Source organism: Melanerpes formicivorus, unplaced genomic scaffold (genome assembly GCF_026170545.1).
Source record: "Melanerpes formicivorus ecotype bairdi unplaced genomic scaffold, bMelFor1.0.p_v2 SCAF_39, whole genome shotgun sequence".
NCBI lineage: Eukaryota > Metazoa > Chordata > Aves > Piciformes > Picidae > Melanerpes > Melanerpes formicivorus.
The window spans coordinates 304467-322004 of NW_027142391.1; the positions used below are offsets into that span (position 1 = coordinate 304467).

The following is a 17538-nucleotide window of genomic DNA, read 5'->3' on the forward strand; positions in this document are numbered from 1 at the left end:
ATGGCAGCCTTGTCCCTTCCCTTTTCACCATGTTGGTGTTGACAGAAGTAAAGGCCTTGTTCTGCTTTCTCAGTTTGGCTGGAGGAGATTTCCATCAGATTTATCCTTTTGTTTCCAGACACCCACAAACAATTCAGCTTTGACTTTCCAGCCCTCTACACTTCTACTCATTATTGGTTATGAAGCAAAGATCTCCAGAGCCTCGCTGCTGGAGATGCAGGTGGAGATGATCACCTTCCACACTCACCCTGTCTTCATGGCACTTCCTGATCTCCACTGTTTGTGTAACAGCTCAGACAGACGCTTTGCACTCAGCCATTCTCTTAAGTCTTTCTTCCAGTACGAGACCTTTCCTTGAAGGGTTGCTCAGGTGCCATGAGATGCTTCATAGCGAGCGGGAAGTGCAGGTGGTTCAGCTGCACCCGGGACCTGAAGCTGCACGGAAGCTCCTGCGACTCCCGTTCACAGCTAACGCAGGTTCTGCTCACAGCCACCTGCGGCTCTGGGTTCCTCAAGACAAAAGGAAGGGAGCCCCTGCACCGTCTCCTCGGCTACCTGCAATGGGAACCTGCCCGCACTAGGTCCTGCCGGTGTCGGTGAACCGGGACAGAGCTGCCGGCGCGGGGTCGTGCCCGGCGCACGGGTACCGGGGTCTGACCCGATTTCCTGGGCAGCTCGGGATCGTCTTCTGGAGCCTCGGTGGCGTAACTAGGGTGTGACGCTGCCCGCTGCAGACGGCATCAATCGAGCGCACGGTCCCGCGCCTCAGGCGGCCCCGCGGGAGCGCGCACGGCTCGGCCCCGGACTCGCAGCCGCATCACCGAGTCCCTCCCTGCCCGCGGCCAAGGACATCGTCACCCGTCGGGAACGGCACCGGCCGCCTCCCCGCGCCGCCAGGTGGCACCAGCCGACCAGGAACGGGCGTTGGCGTCGGGGCCCGGGAGGGGCATGGGGGTGGCGGACCACGGTGGGCTCCTGCGCAGCCCCTGCACGCCCAGCCCCGCTGTTTCGGTGAAGGGCTGGGGCGTCGAAGCGCCGGGTGAAGCCGGGGAGCAAACCCCTCCCGAGCAGCCATGTCGGAGTCCCACACCTCCGAGCTTCTGGTAGCCTCCAACCGCACGACCTGGGCTGCTCTCCACGGCCTCACCACAGGTCGTGGTGCGCGGTCCGAAGCCTCATCTGCTAATCTGTTCAGGGAAATCCCAAAGCAAGACTACAACAGGGCACAAAAGGGGGGAAACCCTGAAACTGACGCCAAATTGAGGTGCAATCTTTATACCAGGTGTCCTGAAATGACTCACAGGTGTCCCAGACAAGGCTCCCACAGAGCTCTCCTGGGTCCTTGCTGCTTGCTTTGCACAAGTGTCCCCAGAGGTTGCATTCACACAGAAGCAACACAGGTGATGATCTTTTGGATTCAGACAAGCAATTAGGACACTGCTGACAGATTATCTCAAGCCTCCTATCAGCAGCAGGATGTTTCACTGGAGGCTTTACAGCCCTCCCTGTGCTCCTTGACCATGCTTACGGTTCTGAGACAAGTGTCCCATCCCCTAGCCTGGGAGAGAGCAGACTCATCCTGATGCAGAGTGAGAGGGGTGTACCCAGCCCCTCCAGGCTCATCTGCTTTACTCTCAAGGACTGCCAGAACTGAGGGTTGACAAGCCAATAGTGATAGTCCAGACAGGACAATCAGGAGGCCATGGATGTCCCAGCATGAAGGCAGGTGACAGATATATCAGAATTAAACCAAAAATCCTAAGCCATAAAAACTGAAGCCAGGCTGATTAATTAATTATTCATGGGCTCAACTCAGTTGGAGATGTTGAAAATACTCCAAACCCCCAGAGTGTCTGCAGTGAATATTTACCTTTGGTGGATGTTCAGATGAGTTCATTTCAGTCTCTCAGTCAGTTCACAGACCAGCTTTGTTAGAAGAAATAAATGGTGTTTCCAGAAAGCTCTCAGAGCTGCATGGCCACTCTGAGAAGGTATCTGTCATCCATAACCAGCAGCATGAGCACAGTTGCATCATTAGTTAAAAACCACTTCTAGAGCCAGTCGGAAACCTCTGGGTCCACAGAGATCTCCTTCAAGACCAGGACAGGAGGAGCAGCTCAGCAGCTCAGGCCTCAGAACACTGCTCAGCTCATGGGGGTGACAGTCTGCTGCCAGGAGCCAGTGCCTGTCCTGTTCAGCAGATAGCTGCTGAACACTTGCTGAAGCCTAGACTGACTTTGGAATGATGTGGTGGGGGAGAAGAAGAGGGAGCTGAGTGAATTGTGGATGCAAAAAATGCGAGCAAACTCTCTGCTCACCCCAGTCAGTGTCTCTCTGTGTTCCAGGAAAAACAGTTTGATGCATTTGTCTGGCTCGGGCTCTCAGACCGATGCCTCTCTCCCTGCCAGCCATCTGCCACATCACTTTTAGTTCTCCAGGCACACATGGCCAGGAGAACATTCTCCCAGGCTTTGGCTGCCACACCATTGACTCTCCACTATCCCAGAGTCTGATACAAAAGCTTTAATACCGGACTTCGGTGCAGGCTAAGCAGGACTTGAACAAACAGCACTTGTCCACAGTGAGCAAAGAACTGGACTCTGTCACTAGCCTCTGACCAGGAGGTGGCATTTCCCCCAAAGGTAGTACTGGTATCAGTTTTTCCTCCTAATTCTGAATGATATCAATGGTCTGGAACTGGATGCAAATACCTCACTGCAGGTCCAGTGTTCAGCCTCAGACCTCCATGCACACACTGTCTGGATCACCACTAACTTGTCTGAAAGGTGAAATACTCACCAAAAACAGCAACCAAGAAAACAAAAGAATAAAAAAAAAACCTCACAGAGCTTCCAAGTTCAGAGGAATAAAACTGAATAAACTACAGCAGGGGACAAGCAGCAGGGCGAATCCTCACCTCCCCAGGGACACCCTACTTGGGTTAAGTCATTGACAAATCTGCTTTAGGGCAGGGAAGTTTGGAAACGTGAGGCAATCAAACTGTGAAGCCTATGAAAGAATGTGATTAATGCAAAAATGTGATGAAGCCAATGTGCTTGGCTCCAGAATTTCATGGCACACCCAACACTGGAAGCAAATCTGATGGCTTCTCGGCGAGCAGTGCCCCTCTGGGCTCCCCAGACACAGGTACCCACAGCCTCTTTGTTTCCTAGGTCTGATCAGAATCCGCAGCTTTTCTTTGTGCTCCATTGCTAAGGATGCCTTTGTCAGGATGTGAACCCATAAACAGAGACGTGGCCTTGCATACATACTCTGAATAATTGTGCAGAATCTCCCTCTTACCTCCTGAGACATAAAAGAGCCAAGTGTTATTAAATTTACAGCGGCTTCCTTGCAGTTTTCACATAATTTTCTTGATGCACTGCAGCTTTTTTAACAGGCTGCCACTTCCTCTCCTGTTTAATGTTTAGGGTACTTGTCCAGTCTCAGCTACACCTTCAATATCTTGGATCTCTGGCTAAGGTTATTGGTCCCATGGGCAATTTTCTCTTCAGCAAATATGTCATTTTCTCCCTTCTCCTCTGCCTGGTGTCTGCCCTCCAGCTTAATGTGGGCCCAAAGAGCTTGGGAAGCAACAAAGGAGTGGTGCAAACTTGGACTGCCAACCTCACAGTCAGCACAAGACTGTCTTTGCCTGATGGTTCAGACAGCTCAGGATGTACTGCATGGCTGTGACCTCTATGTACAGAAAGCCAGGCATGCCAGCAGCGTCTGCCTGGGGCCTGGGTGAGGCAGAGGAGCAAACCCTGCACTTGACTCAGATACAAGATTTGGTACTGTGGCTCCTACAATTGATTTTCTCTTGCTTACAGACCCACATCATGCCTAAGCTTTCTTACACTGCAAAAAGATGTTTGTGGACACACTGGGACACGCTCCCCAAGGGAAGGCACACAGAAGATCTGTGATGGGACAGAAAATGCACTTGAGGTGGGCACAGAGAGTCCTGTGTCTGCAGAGCAAACCTCCTGACTGCTCTGCACACCTCAGCAGCTTTCTCTTCAGACTGCAGAGTATAGAACCAAACAATACCCACCCTGAAGGACTCAGAGTCTGTCTGTAAGCAGCAGCAGCCCAGTCTGATCTGACACTGGACCACACAAACCTACCTGCCAGTGCTGCAAAGGCTCTTTGCAAGCCAGCAGGTGCCTCTGAACAGCTCTTGAAAATCAAGACCATAGGCACAATTTTTTCCCATTGCGTGGCAGGAATCCTTTCTGGGACAGTTTTGGCAGCTCTCATACCATAGAACCCAAAAGTGTTGAATGATGGGAAGAAAGTGCATGCAGGTGCAAGCTGAGTCTCACAGTGACAAACACTCCTTCATGGGGATGGTTTGTGGCAGTGGGAGGCATCGTTCCATAAATTAACCCTTCCCAAAGCAAAAGGGCAAATAAGCCTCCAGATACTCACACATAGGCTTGAGCTGGCCAATGAGTTCCTCTTTTGTCCACTTTGCCCATTCTTTCTTGTCTGTGTTTATTGAGCAGAGGATGGGGCCACAGGGCTTCCCGCAGTCCTCGATGGCAGGGACATTCAGGTAGTGCACCAACACGATGTCTGGGTTCTGCAGGGAAAGCAGAGCACGAGTTATGACAGTGGGCCTCTCCCCTGCTCATAATTAGATCCAGTAGGTACCAGATTTCCCCATGACCAGAGCTATTTCCTCTGAAGGAGGTGGCAAGAGAAGGGCACAACAGACTTGTCGGGCAGCTTCTCCCCATCCCAGGTGCCCTTTGCTTGCAACTCTCCCACTTGGGCGCTCAGAGTGAAGCTTTTTTCCCACTCACATGACTCCAGTGCTGGCAGGAGGCCTGCAAGCAGCAATTGCCACAAGCAGCAGGCAGTCTGCTTTGGTTTAAGGGACCTGCACCTTCCGTGATCCAATGCTTTCAGCCACTCTGGTGCACTGGAGACCATTTTCACCTGAGAACAGCTGTGACAGCCACACTTCCCCTGTGGGGCAGGAAGAGGGAGGGATGAGCCAAGAAGGCTCCCAGACAGCATCACAGAGTGCCCCAGGGACAGGCTCTCAGACAAGCCCCACAGCACTTGCCTTTTGAAGACCTCGCTATGAAAACAGCGAGCCACAGCCCTTTGCAGAAGTGCTACAGAACGAGGGTGAGCTGCTGACTGCAGGAGGTGGGCTGCTGCTCCCCTGTCCCCCAGCCCCCTGCGGTGGGGCTGAGCAGGGGCTGCCAGGCAGCTCTGACGCACTGCAGTGCCGTCCCACCGGCACGGAGCAGGAGCAGGAGCTGAGCAGCACGCTGTGAGCGAATGAATCACCTTTACAACACAACAGAAACTACTCCACTGCCTTCCCAACAGCGTCCCAGGGAGACTGTACAGCAGATCATAACGAGATTGAGAAGCTGATTTCTTTCCCTGAAGTCATTTACTCCTAAGTTCACAAACTTTAATGACTGCTTTGGAATTATTTATAAAAATAAATAGGATAATGGTGTAATTAAAACTCTAATGTTTCATTAATGCTGTTAGAGGGAACACAAACCTCCATTCCTTTGCAAAGGTTGTGCTTCTGGAACCCCCGGAGTGCTGGAGCAGTATGTGGACACCCATGCCAAGGGAAGGCCAGCAGAAGGCAACTTCTGAGGGGCAGGACACAGCCCTGAGGCCAGGCAGGGTGTGCTGGGCAGCCACACCTGGATCCAGCCCAGGGCAAGGACAGGGAGTGCTCACCACTGCTGGGTGCCCCATCCTGTGCCCTGTACATGGGGAGCATCCTGCACATCCCCAAGAGAAGGGGGCTGCTGATTGTGTCTCCCGGCTCCTCAAGGCTTGCCAAGGCAGTGCTGGCAGCTAAAAGGCCTTAACATGGTGCCCATGTAGAGCAGCATGCCAAGCACAGCCCCACAGAGTGTGCCTTCCCCTGTCTGCATCCCCTTGCATGCTGGTACCCAGCAGGGCTTCAGCAACCAGCTGTGCTCCTCTGTCCATGAGAGAAGGTCTCTTGTAAGTGAGGAACAGACACAAGCAGGAACTTGCATTTTTTTCACCTCCAATGATGAAAACTGCAAGCAAGGGATTATCAGCAAAGATTCTGTGAGATTACAGCGTCAAGTTCTTGCAGCCCATGTTGAAGAGTTGTACTGCACAGGGAAGAGGCAAGAAGATCTAGTAAGGAGCTGCTAACAACTGATTTGAAAGTGCTAAAGCAAAGACAACTGTCAGCTCTTCTGCTGCTGGGATTCTCCTAGAGACAGACAGCTGGGCCCTCTGTGTTCAAGTTCCACACACCCAAACCCTTCCATTTCAGAGGACACTTCTGCCCTGGACAAGAGACAGCCAGAGAAGGACACTTTCAAACACTGCATTCTCTCCTTCCACCCCACAGTGCAAGCCCTGAGGTCACCATGCAAAACAGATCCATGTTTTCTCTTCCTGTTTTACCCTTTAAAAGTGACAGAGGTGACAGCTGGGGCTCCTGGGGCAGCTTCCAGCACAGGGGACTTGAGGGGGAAATGGAGGGGAGGCCCAAAACTTTATGTTCCTTGGAAAAGATTCAGGCAATACAAATGATTACCTGTACAGCCAGAGTCCCCACCAGCTAAGGCAACATAATTAGTGGTTTAAATGATGAAGTAATAACAAGTAACGTGCTTCAGAGAGTTTGTGTAAAGACACCTCAGGGAGGGTTCCAAGAGGAGAGCAGGGACAGACAGTCACTTGGCTGCCCTGCAGAGCTGTGTCTGTCACAGCCTGAGGATGCTCCTTGGTCACCAGTGAAGTCAGGAGGAGGGAACTTCCTGGCTTCACTGGACCTTAGCAGCAGATTTGGTCTAAGCTTTATACTTTTTATCTATAAAAGGATATAAAATAAACACAAACCCAACAGGTCTGTTCCTTATGCCTACATCTAAAAGCTGACCACAGGTTAGCAACCCTCCTGAACACCAACATACCCAACAACCTGAGATGTGCTGCCACGAATACAGAGGACAAAGGTGTTTGGGGAAATGCTAAATCCACAGGGAATCGCTGCTTCTCTGGGGAGACCTACCAGCAGAACAAGAGGAAGGGGAACGACTGGAAGCAAACTTCAGCCGGGCAGTGGACATGCCATGGCTGCAGCCCTTCCCCTGGGCAGCAAAAAGGCCTACAGGAAGCTCTTGGCTGTGCTGCAGATGGCTCTGGAGATGTCCATTGTGAAGCCACCGGCAAGTCAGTGCCTGGAGCCCATGCAGAGCTACTCCACTGCCCAGGTGTCCCAGTCAGAGTTACTGTCATCTGCCCCCTCCCAGGCAAGGCTCCTCCTCACACTACATTGAGTCCACCTCCTCAGCAGCCTCCTGAGGGTGGAGAAGAAATCTGTTCCACTGCCCCTGTAGGTGCTGTAGGATAAGCAGGAAATGGCACAAGAAGCAGTTAAAGAAAGCCCAGCACAAAAAGCTGTTGGTTTTGATAAAGAAAAATGCAGCTGCAACATCTATCTGACTCTTGTTTGCAGCTTCATCAGCACTAAGTGGTCAATAAATCAGACTGGCATGGTGTTACATTTCTTCCATGGCTTAACCATTAATCTCATGAAAAATGAAGGAGAAAACCTGTGTGGTAGTGAACTTGTATACTCCACCCAGAAAGTGATAATGGCAGTGATGGTGCTGCAGACCTGCCCCCAGCACAGCTGCTGGTGCAGCGCTGCAGCTATCTACAGCAGGCAGGTAAAGCAGCTCTGGCTCCTCCACAGCAGCAGAAACAGAGCTGAGAGGGCTGCCCCTGCTCCCCTCCTGACAGCTGGGGAGGGCAGAAACACAAAGAGCAGCAGTGCCTGGGAAGGGCCCAGCGCTCAGAGGAGGGGTCCCTGGACCCCACCAGTGCCCAGGCTGGAGGGGCTGGGGAGGAAACCTCCTCCCATCTCAGTGACCACCTTCTGCTACCCAAAGTCAGCCCCTGGTGAGGGGATGATGCAGAATAACCACAGAACCCCTCTCTTCCTGCTGTGCCCATCCAAAAGCAGGCTTTTTTAGTTCTGTTCCTTTTTGCTCAAAAGCCACTTCAGGCCAGCTCTCAGCTGCTCAGCAATGGCAAGCAGCTCAAGGCTACATCTCACTGGCAGGGGCTTCCAAGTCACTGATGACCTCTCTGGTAAAAGTTTTGCATAGGTACTCCCTGCTGGAAGGATGAAAAAGAGTAAGTCATCCTCAGGAATGATGAGCATGGATAGATGTAGTCCCAGCCACCCTACAAGGAAACAGCTCCCAAATGCAGCCCTGGGCCTCAGCAGCAGCAGCCATCAGCTCTGCTCTGCTGCACAGCCCTGGGCCGGGTGCTGCTGGGTACCTGAATCAGTGCTTTGTGTTGAACTTGCAGTGTGTTATGAATTATTGAAAACATGGAAGGTGACACCAGCCTTTTCCAGCCCTAATGGCTACACCACCAAGCAAAAGGGCAGGAGGAGCAGAGGACTGTTCCAAGAGGACACAGAGGCAGCTCCTGCCCACATCCCTCCCTGCTCACCCCGAGGTTTCAAAGGGCTTGTTCTGTTCTGACAGCTCCTCACTCACCAGGGCCACTCTGTATGCCTCAAACCACGCAGAAGGGTGTGAAGCAATGCCAGCTCTCTGAGAACACAGGTCACAGCCACCCCTGCGGGCTGGCCAGGCTGACACCCAACACGATCACCCTGAAGAGATAACTCAGAAAGGGTCCTGCAGTGCCCAGGGGCAGCATCTGTGTCACCTGCAGAGTGGTTCAGCACAAAGCAATGAAGCAGACCAATCCCAGCCACGTGGAGCTGTGGATGATAGAAACTGCTGCTGCTTGTAGCAGTGTCTATCTACAGACAGTTTGAGAGTGGAACCTGGAGTACCTGAAGGGCAAGACACAAATACCCAACACAGAAACAAAGGGACTAAATGCCAGCTTCAAACAAGAACACTGATGGGAATCCCAGGAGTTTCTTTATCTGGAACTAATCTCTAACTGAAATCACACTACAGAAGGCAGCCTTGTGCCTGATGCATTAGACTCCTTCACACTAAGAGTGAAACCCTGACTTTAACTTAAGGCGATGGGCTGTGCATTTATTGTGAGCTGGGCAGGTTTGGTCAGGGAGACCAGGCCTGCAGCAGAGCCCTGGTACTTGAGAGGTGATGCACCAGAGCACTCCTAAGGGAGGCACACCCCATAAAGAAGCAAAGTCCTGTCCAAGAAAGAGTCAGGAGACACCTGAATAAGCTTTCTTTGTAGGAGAGCCTGGCAGCGGCCTCTGAGGTTAGGAACAGCACCATGGGCCAGGCTGGTTGTAATCAGGCAGCATTTAAATAGCATAAGCAGCAAAGTAAGAGAGTCATAAGATGGAACAAATACCAAACACAATCCTAACCATCATCAGGTGTGATCTATTTGAAGGTATTTCATATCCAGAGAGCTGCATCTGAATACTCTTGGGGATGATGTTTAACATGCACCCTGAAAGCTACAGAGAAATGCAGCACCATGATTCCTGGCCTCCAAAGTTCCCCAAAGACATTGACCTCGAGCTGCTCTTATCTTTCACAGCAATGTCTCTTGTGCCAGTGGAAGGTACAGCAGAAGGACAACAGCACACAACCAGAGGTGTGCAGGACATAAACCAGAAGGCACTTCTCTCTCCCACACCAGTATTACTCTTCCAGACAATGGACATTTCTTTCCATCTGTATCACTGCTCCCAGTTGGAGCTTTAACTTACACAGGCAGCTGACAGGGACAAGATAATTCTGCCAGGAGCTGGGACTGCTTTTGTTTGTCTAGAAACAGCCAGTGGAACTGGAGCTGCTGACACAGAATTCCTGTGTCCTGGTGCCCAGGGATAGAAATGTGGCAGGGAAGTCTGTGCTGCTTTTTGCTCCAGAGTGAAGAACCCACTGCAGACCACAAGAGTGTCCATCTGGGCAGGGCCAAGGAGACCCAAGTCCTTGGCACCCAAAGGCTCATGGCATTGGCCATATCCTGCCCATGGGGCACTTAACATCCCCACAGTGCAGCTCAGGGTCAGCACAGGAGCCTGTAATGGATTTGCTTCAAAGGGCTCTAGACTTCAAACCACAGAGCAAGGCAAAGGAGCTGCAGGAGCAAAAGCTGCTCCTGCCTCCTTCAACACCGTGGTTTTCCCTGCTTTCTGCTCAATCCTTTGTACATCTGGATTCTTGAAAGACCATCCTGAGAATTCAGTGGCTGGTCACAGGAGGTGCCTGGGCAGCTTTCCAACTATCTCACAGAGTCTGCTAACCAACAGCCAAAGCTGCACCCCAGGACTGCTCAGCTCAACACAACACACAGGTCCCTCCTGTAGAACAAAGCAAACACTTGATACCCATCGTCAGGGAGGAATCTCACCACTCCCACGAGCCACAGAAGCAGAGCAGCTGTAATAGCTCAAAACTACACTGGGCAGCCACAGACAGACAGACAAAGCCCTAATAGATGAGACTCTCCCAGTGCAAACATCGAGGTACAGGACTGGGTGCAACATGCCAGCCCCTGCAGACTGCTACTCAGTACAAGATTTGCTGCTGCATTCAGATTACTTTTCCCTAGCAAGTGTGAGGCAGAGATCCCTCAGCTGACATTTGTGAGGACTTTTCATTTCCTCCATGCTGAAGCACAGCATCTCCTCTCTGTTCTCCCCACAACCTTTACATGGGGATTGTGTCATTGCATTTCAAATGGGCTCAGGCAGAGTGACACTCACAACACTCCCATCCTCACCCCTTCCAGAAATGCCAGCACTATAAAGCATGCCCCAAGTGACTTCTCTCCTTTCCCAGCTCACCCAAGCCAGGGATGCAACAATAGCTGGTCTGAAAAAAGACATTTTCATTTCAAAGCTCCACTGACATTCACCAAGAGCTTTCAAAGTTTGCATCAACAGAATCCATTGCTTCGAACTCTGGTTGGAATGCAGATGGTGCAAGTTTCCCCTCTCATGTGCTGATGGCCTAGTTTGCCTCAGAAACACTATTGACTTTTAAATATTAATGCACTTCTGTGAATTTCAGTTCAGCCTGTACCTGAAGATGCCTCCCTGGTTTTTTTAATTGGTGTTGCTGTAGGCAGGCCAAGCACTGGAAGCTGACCTTTCCAAATGCCAGCCGAGAGCATCCCAGCAGAAGGTACCCAGAGCTGGCGAAACACTGTCCCTGGGGGCTGCTCCCAGGGCCTCAACGGGCTCCAAGCTACTCCTGTATGCATGCAAATGTGCTACCATCATCTGGAAGCTGATCACCCCTCAAAACCCCTATGAGCTCCCCATGGCAGCAGCATGCAGAAATGGAGGATGAAGCAATAAGGATGCATCCAAGGGTTTGCACACATGAGATGGAGACCAGAAGCTTGGCCCTTCAGAGGTGCTGCATGCTCCCAGCCCCACACAACCAATCCACCCACCAAAAAGAGGAGATTACTACAGTGCTGACAGCAGCTCCTGCAGCATCCCAGGGGCTGGAGTGGTGCTAAGCAGCTGGCCCTGCCTGGTTCTTTCATGGCTTCCCATGGCCAGTGGCCACACACAGACAGGAGGATGTGGGACCCTCTACCATCTCTTGCTGGCATGACAGACTTGTCACACAGCTCTGCCCTGCTGTGATGGAACTGTTACTGCCCCATGAGGGGCAAGTCTCTGGCCAGTCTGCTGGGGACACGCTGTCCCTCACAGCCTGTGTCACCTCTTTCCAGCCAGCACAGCATGCTCCTCAGCTCTGGCCCCTTCCCATTGGTCTGGGCAGCACAGCAAGAGCAGACATGGGGCTCCAGCTGCCTGGAAAAGATGTGAGCATGATCTCGATGCCTGCCTGGAGGAACAGATGATAAACACAATGTAATGTTCCAGGCAGCCTATATGGTACAGGGTAAGCCAGCAAGTCCTTTTTATTTTGACTTTTTGCTGTTGCTCTGAGGGCTTTGTCATTTATAGCTTCTTTAAATTTGTTACTTTTGATATCAGTGGCTGGTAATACAATTCCCAGAGGAAAAACATCAATAACTTTCAAAGAACTTTCATAATGTTGACTTTGATAGTCTTGCAACACTTTTGTTCCTGTGGCATAATCCTTATGACACTGCTGTACAGCACACAGGTTGCCTGCTGTAGGCTTTGCTGTGCCTGGATAACCTTCATAGTGCCAGGGAATCCCAACTTCTCCTCCTGCAGTATATATTTTGGAGCCCAACTTCACTTTGTGTTGCATCTGAGGGCTCAGAGAGATGTGAGAGTCGAAATAAAAGATGCACAGGGAGTCCAGCAACAGCAGGGCTGTTCCAAGAGACAGAGATGGCACATCCCTGGTACCTGCCCATGTCAAGGCTGGCAGGACTCCTCCATTCCCATTCAGTTGCCAGCTCTCCCTGGCAGGGTGTCCTAAAAAGGGCTCGCAGCAGCCAGCTGGGAACTGACGCAGCACTTTAGACTGGAAACATCAAATCCTAACGCAAAAAGTATCAGACTTGAATTTCTTCTGAATTGCAAGTACAAGATTAGACACCCCTCTCCCTCCTTCTTATTCATCATCACTCAGAAGCTTCAAATTTCCCCCGACAGAGGAGATTAACAAACAGATTAGCATCTAAGAGCTCCTGCTGTAAGCTGTGTTAGGATGAACGCAGTTCTCCAGGCCTCCTGGATATATTTCTAGACTCCCAAGTGGATGCTTTGAAATCTTAAAAGGAAATGTGAACCCTACCAGTGCTGCTGTGCAGCTCAGAGTGGCTTCTCTGACCTACTGGTGAGAGCAAAGGTATCTCCTATCAGCCCTTTCTGAGGACTCTGAGTCCTTTCTAGCTGCGTAGGTTCCCTGGTTATGAAGATCTTCTCGTACAGCAGAGTTTGTTTCTCTGTTCCACGTAAGACAGAAAACACAGAACCAGACCCAGGGTGGACAAAAAGCCCTGGTTAGCGCTGGTAACACTGAATTTAAAGCAGGACACGTGCCTCTCTGCCTCCTTTTTGCCCAGGATCAGGTCTCTCTTTCCCTGGCGTCTCTTTCACACACTGAGAGAAGAGGATGGCAAACTGGAGAGCGAGCCCCAAGCTGCCCATTGTCAGTGATGAGCAGAAGGGATGCTGCAACCTGGCTGAAGTCCACCCACCTCAAAGCCACCAGACAGAAGCAGCCCTGTGGTTTCTGAGCAGCTGACAGCATGGTGATGGCCTCCAAAGCTATGTTGGTTAAGCAGAAGGGGAGTCCCTGGGCTCAGGTTGTGTGGTGGCAGACACCAACGCTGCATCCAATTAAAAGTTTAAGTAATAAGAGCAAATTTATCAGGTGACCATCTGGAGATGTGGCACATGGGAGTCCCCAGCTCCTTGGGAGCTGTGGCTGCACCTCACCTCATCCCTTTGGACTTCTCCCTGATCTTTATTTCACAGAATGCTCCAACAGCAGCAGTGGAGTTTGGGCAATGCCTCCTGAAGGATACAACACAGGGCAATGCATTTGCTGTTACAGGCAGAAATTACCTTTTTTTGGTGTAAGATTTACTCCTCCAAAGTGCCTGTGAAGTGGAGATAGTTTATAAATGGAGTGCTGCTGCCTGTGGTGCACACTCACATTAGCAGGAGGAAAGAACAGACAATGCCAACAACACTGTACACTTCAGAGCATGAAGAGGCAGGGAGGCTGCTGCATCTCGACAGCAGACACAGCCTGTTACACATGGCAAGTCATTACTCATTTTACCCATCAGCTGCTTGACCCAGCTACCTACACTGCTGTCTTCTGAGACATCCCAAAAAAGCAGCAGTAGTCGGAACATCCAGTGCCAGACATGGGAATAATTAAAGTTTAACAGGAGCACTTTCAAGCTGGTAAATGTAGGGAAAGCAAGAGCAGATCAAACAGGGTTTGCAGCTCAGGCACCGAGGCAGCTCAAGCAGCACCTGAGAAATAGGTAACTGAGGAATGAGCAGCTTACAGAAAGAGTCCTTGAAATCCCAGGAACAGCAATGCTCTGCACCATCCAGGCTCACAGTGCTCAGAGTATTTCTGATTTCACTGCTTGTTTGTTTCTTTCTTGGCTGCCCAGAAGATAAGAGAGGAATGGAGACCTTTGTCTTCCTATTAACAAGTGACAGACCAGATGTTCTTCAGCTTGGCTATCTCAGATCTTGAGCCTCATCAGCCAGTTTCTCACACATAAGCACAACCCCTTCAACACTACAAAGAATTACTAGTATTATTAATTAGTATTAATAGCTCCCTTGCAAGTGTGGGACACAGGGGAAACACAGAGAAGTTGTCTTGGTAGCATGGTGTGCCTTGAGCAAATCTGCAGTGCTGCACTTGGACAAGAAACACCAACCTCTAGCACGTTAGCATTTGGCCATCTCTTCACAGCTTTTCTGCCTTTTGGAGCCAGAAACCCTGCCCAGATGCCTCCTGTTTGCTGCCAGACACGAGGGTGTTCACACCACAGATCAGCACTCTTCAGTGCTGCCAGAAGGGAGGTTTGGTGCTGACTCAGCAGCAGCATGATTTGGGGGGACTGCAGTCATGTCTCCTTGCAAACAGCTTCACAGGAAAAATGTTCATCTTGGCAGAAGATACAGGAGCTGTGGCTGCTTTCCCTCATCCAGCAGGAACACTTCTCCTGCCATCAGGAGTGCTTCTGTCACCTGCCATGGCTACAGAACCAGCTACAGCAGGAATTCAGGTCCCTGGGATTCCCCACGTTACTGCCTGCTCCTTCTCAGAAAGCCACACATATGAAGCAGCAGATGCTCTGCACAGAAGCAACAGCTCTCACCTTGCCTGCCAGGATCATAACACCAGCAGCTGGTACCCACCACCCATCTGAAGTGGCTGCTCTGGCACCATCCTGTCTGCGGCGCCTGCGCAGCCACAGAGCGAGTGGCAGAGCAGCAGAGGGGATTCTGCTCTGTTCTGCTCACACAGCAGAAGCTGATTCTGGGCTTCCTAAACCCTGGCACCAGGGAGGTGGCAGCACCCATGCCAGAATGACTGAAGAAGCTGTGACACTAAAGCATGAGGGAGACCATGTCCTGCTCTGCCAGCCTGAAGTGGGGCAGGTGAGGTCTGCGCATCACCACAGTCGTGTGACGTGGGGCTGGGAAAAGGAGCAGACCCCAGAACTTGAAGGCAATTCCTCAGCAATACCACAGAGCCCCTGCTCTGTTCACTGTGTCACCAAGTCACTCTTATAGATAGAGACACGAGGGAAAAATGAAATCTGAAGAGCATTGTCAACTTGAATGATTTTCCAGGTTCTTGTCACTAAACAACCATCATCCCTCAGAGCACGAGAAAGGCAATAAACCAAATAGAACTAATAAAGGAAAGCTGTGTGGAGCTTGACAGATCTGCCTGCCCCTGGCGTGTGACAGCCTGTTTGACCGAGCAGGCGAATTGGAGCCGCTGCAGCCCTGTCCACAGGATGAGTGAGACCCTGACCAAACCAGCACCAGTCTGGGGCTCACTGCTGTAAAGTCCTACTAAAACATGTCCATTTTGAGAACTCATTCAGAAGGTTTTGCAGCAGATCTCTACAGCTGATCTAACAGCTGCTCACTGCCTGCTGGTGACTCCTCACCTCTGCTGAGCATCAGAGCAGGGACTCAGCCTGCTCCCTCCCACCAGGCACTTCTCACAGCTGCTGAAGCCATGCACCCCAACTCGCTGAGATGATTTATCCGCAGATGGGAATCCCTCAATCTTTATTCGTAACTGGACCCAGGAAGCCAGCCCAGGACTGCTCCCCATTACCTGCATTTCTCTGACAACCCACCAGGAGCTTTGCTGCTCTCCAGAAGCTGGAAGCCTTCAAGCTGTGCGGCCAGAGGACTGCAAATAGTTTGCAGTGAGATTGTTCCCAAATCCCAGAACCTGTTAACATTTCCCCTGTGCACTCACTGAATGGAGGCGGCTCTGAAGTCACTTATTTACCAATAAATTACCATGGTCTGAAATCATTAGCAACAAAGTAAATTGTTTTAATTGATCTGAACTTCTTTACAAGGTGGGAGCTGCACTTCTCCAGAACTGCACGTTCTGTGGGACAAAACCAGCAAGTCAATCACTCATGGAGCTTCAATCTCCAGAATGCTCCTTGCTCTGAATGGCTGAAATGAAGAACAACACTGCCATGACTCTCTCATGTTCCAGCCCTGAGCCTGTCTCATGAGCCTCACAAGGCTTGGAGGACTATTCTGTGCCAAGGGCCGCAGCCATGAGGCTGGGCACCAGAGGTGCCTGTTCTGGCTGCACAATTCCTGAGCCATACTCACAAGACTTCCCATAGGGATCTGAGAGATGGAGACCATGCAGATTGAAATAGCTTCCAGATTTCATTTGGTATAAGCTCAGCCAAATAAAAAGATGCAGAGGTCCTTATAAGCACCCACAGCTCGCTCACTCCTTCCTGTCCAAACAATGGCAGGCTCCAGAAGCAGCAAATCCGGCCCCAGCAAGGGGCATCACCACCTTCTAGAAAGACATTTTCTAGTCAAATTAGTTGGGGGGAGGGGGTCCAGAGGAAATATTCAATTTATGAGTAGAGTACAAATGGCACCTTTCAAAGTAACAGTTTTAGGCACACATTAGCTCTCCATCCTCATTGCTGCTGCTGGGGGTAATCACCCCACATCAGTGCTTGGGCTGAACCTGACATTGGAAGACACATAATGATACTGATTGATTTTGCTGGAAACATGCAGTGTTTGCTCTAGAAATGTAAACATAATGTGAAAGGTTGATACCAATAAAGCTGACTGCTGCTGAGGAAGAAAGGCTCAGGTGCTAACAACATCTGAGTGGCTGCATTTGCTAAGAGCTGTCCCGGTTCCCACATCTGCCTACTCATTCCTACAGAAAAAACCAACAGAGGAACACTGGTGGTCATGACTCAGGAGCATAGCTGCAACCCAAAGGCATCCAATTATTTATACATACATCATGAAGCAGAGCAACAGAAAAGGAGTGCTTGGAACAGCAGCAGGCCTGCAGATCACCTGCAGGTTAAAGTGCCTGCTGTGGCCAAAGGAAGAGGTGCTTCAACCAGGGGAGTCTTGGCAGAGGGAGGGAGAGAGAGGCAGCATGGAAAGAGGGAGCTCCAGGTGGTGTCCTGGGAGTGAATTATTCAACAGCTAGTAGAGAAATACAAGAGGCAAGCAAGAGAAAAAACCCTAAAATGAGGAATTCCTCCATAGCCATCCTTGTGCAACATCAGCCTTGCAGAAGCTCTGCAAGCATGCCTGTCATCAGCACCCAGATGTGATTTCTACAGGGGTAAGTAGGTGCAGAGCATCAGCCACAAAGTAATTGCACAGAAGAAACCAGAACTACATTGCCCCTGAACTGGAGTGTTCCTCTTAGCTGCATCTTGCTGCTTAATGCCTGAAGAGCCACTGGCAGCAAACTGCTTGGGTTGCAGCTCCAGAGTGCTCTTTTCCCAACCCTGCCTATCTCCAGGTGCACGGCACAAGCAGCACATCCCTGGGTTTTGCTGTACACCTAAAGCTCTTCATTACCCAGAACTAGCACTCACAGAGCCCACAAATGG

The 17538-nt window shown here is 51.0% G+C and overlaps 1 protein-coding gene across 8 annotated transcripts in view; it reads right to left on the bottom strand.

The window, feature by feature from the left end:
- CAMTA1 (calmodulin binding transcription activator 1) overlaps positions 1–17538 on the bottom strand; it is a 218159-nt gene that overhangs the window by 53741 nt on the left and 146880 nt on the right. For all 8 annotated transcript variants that reach the window (XM_068158100.1, XM_068158102.1, XM_068158096.1 and 5 more), the window contains one exon: positions 4435–4588. In XM_068158100.1, the coding sequence (XP_068014201.1) occupies positions 4435–4588 (154 nt within the window). The remainder of the gene's footprint in view (positions 1–4434; positions 4589–17538) is intronic.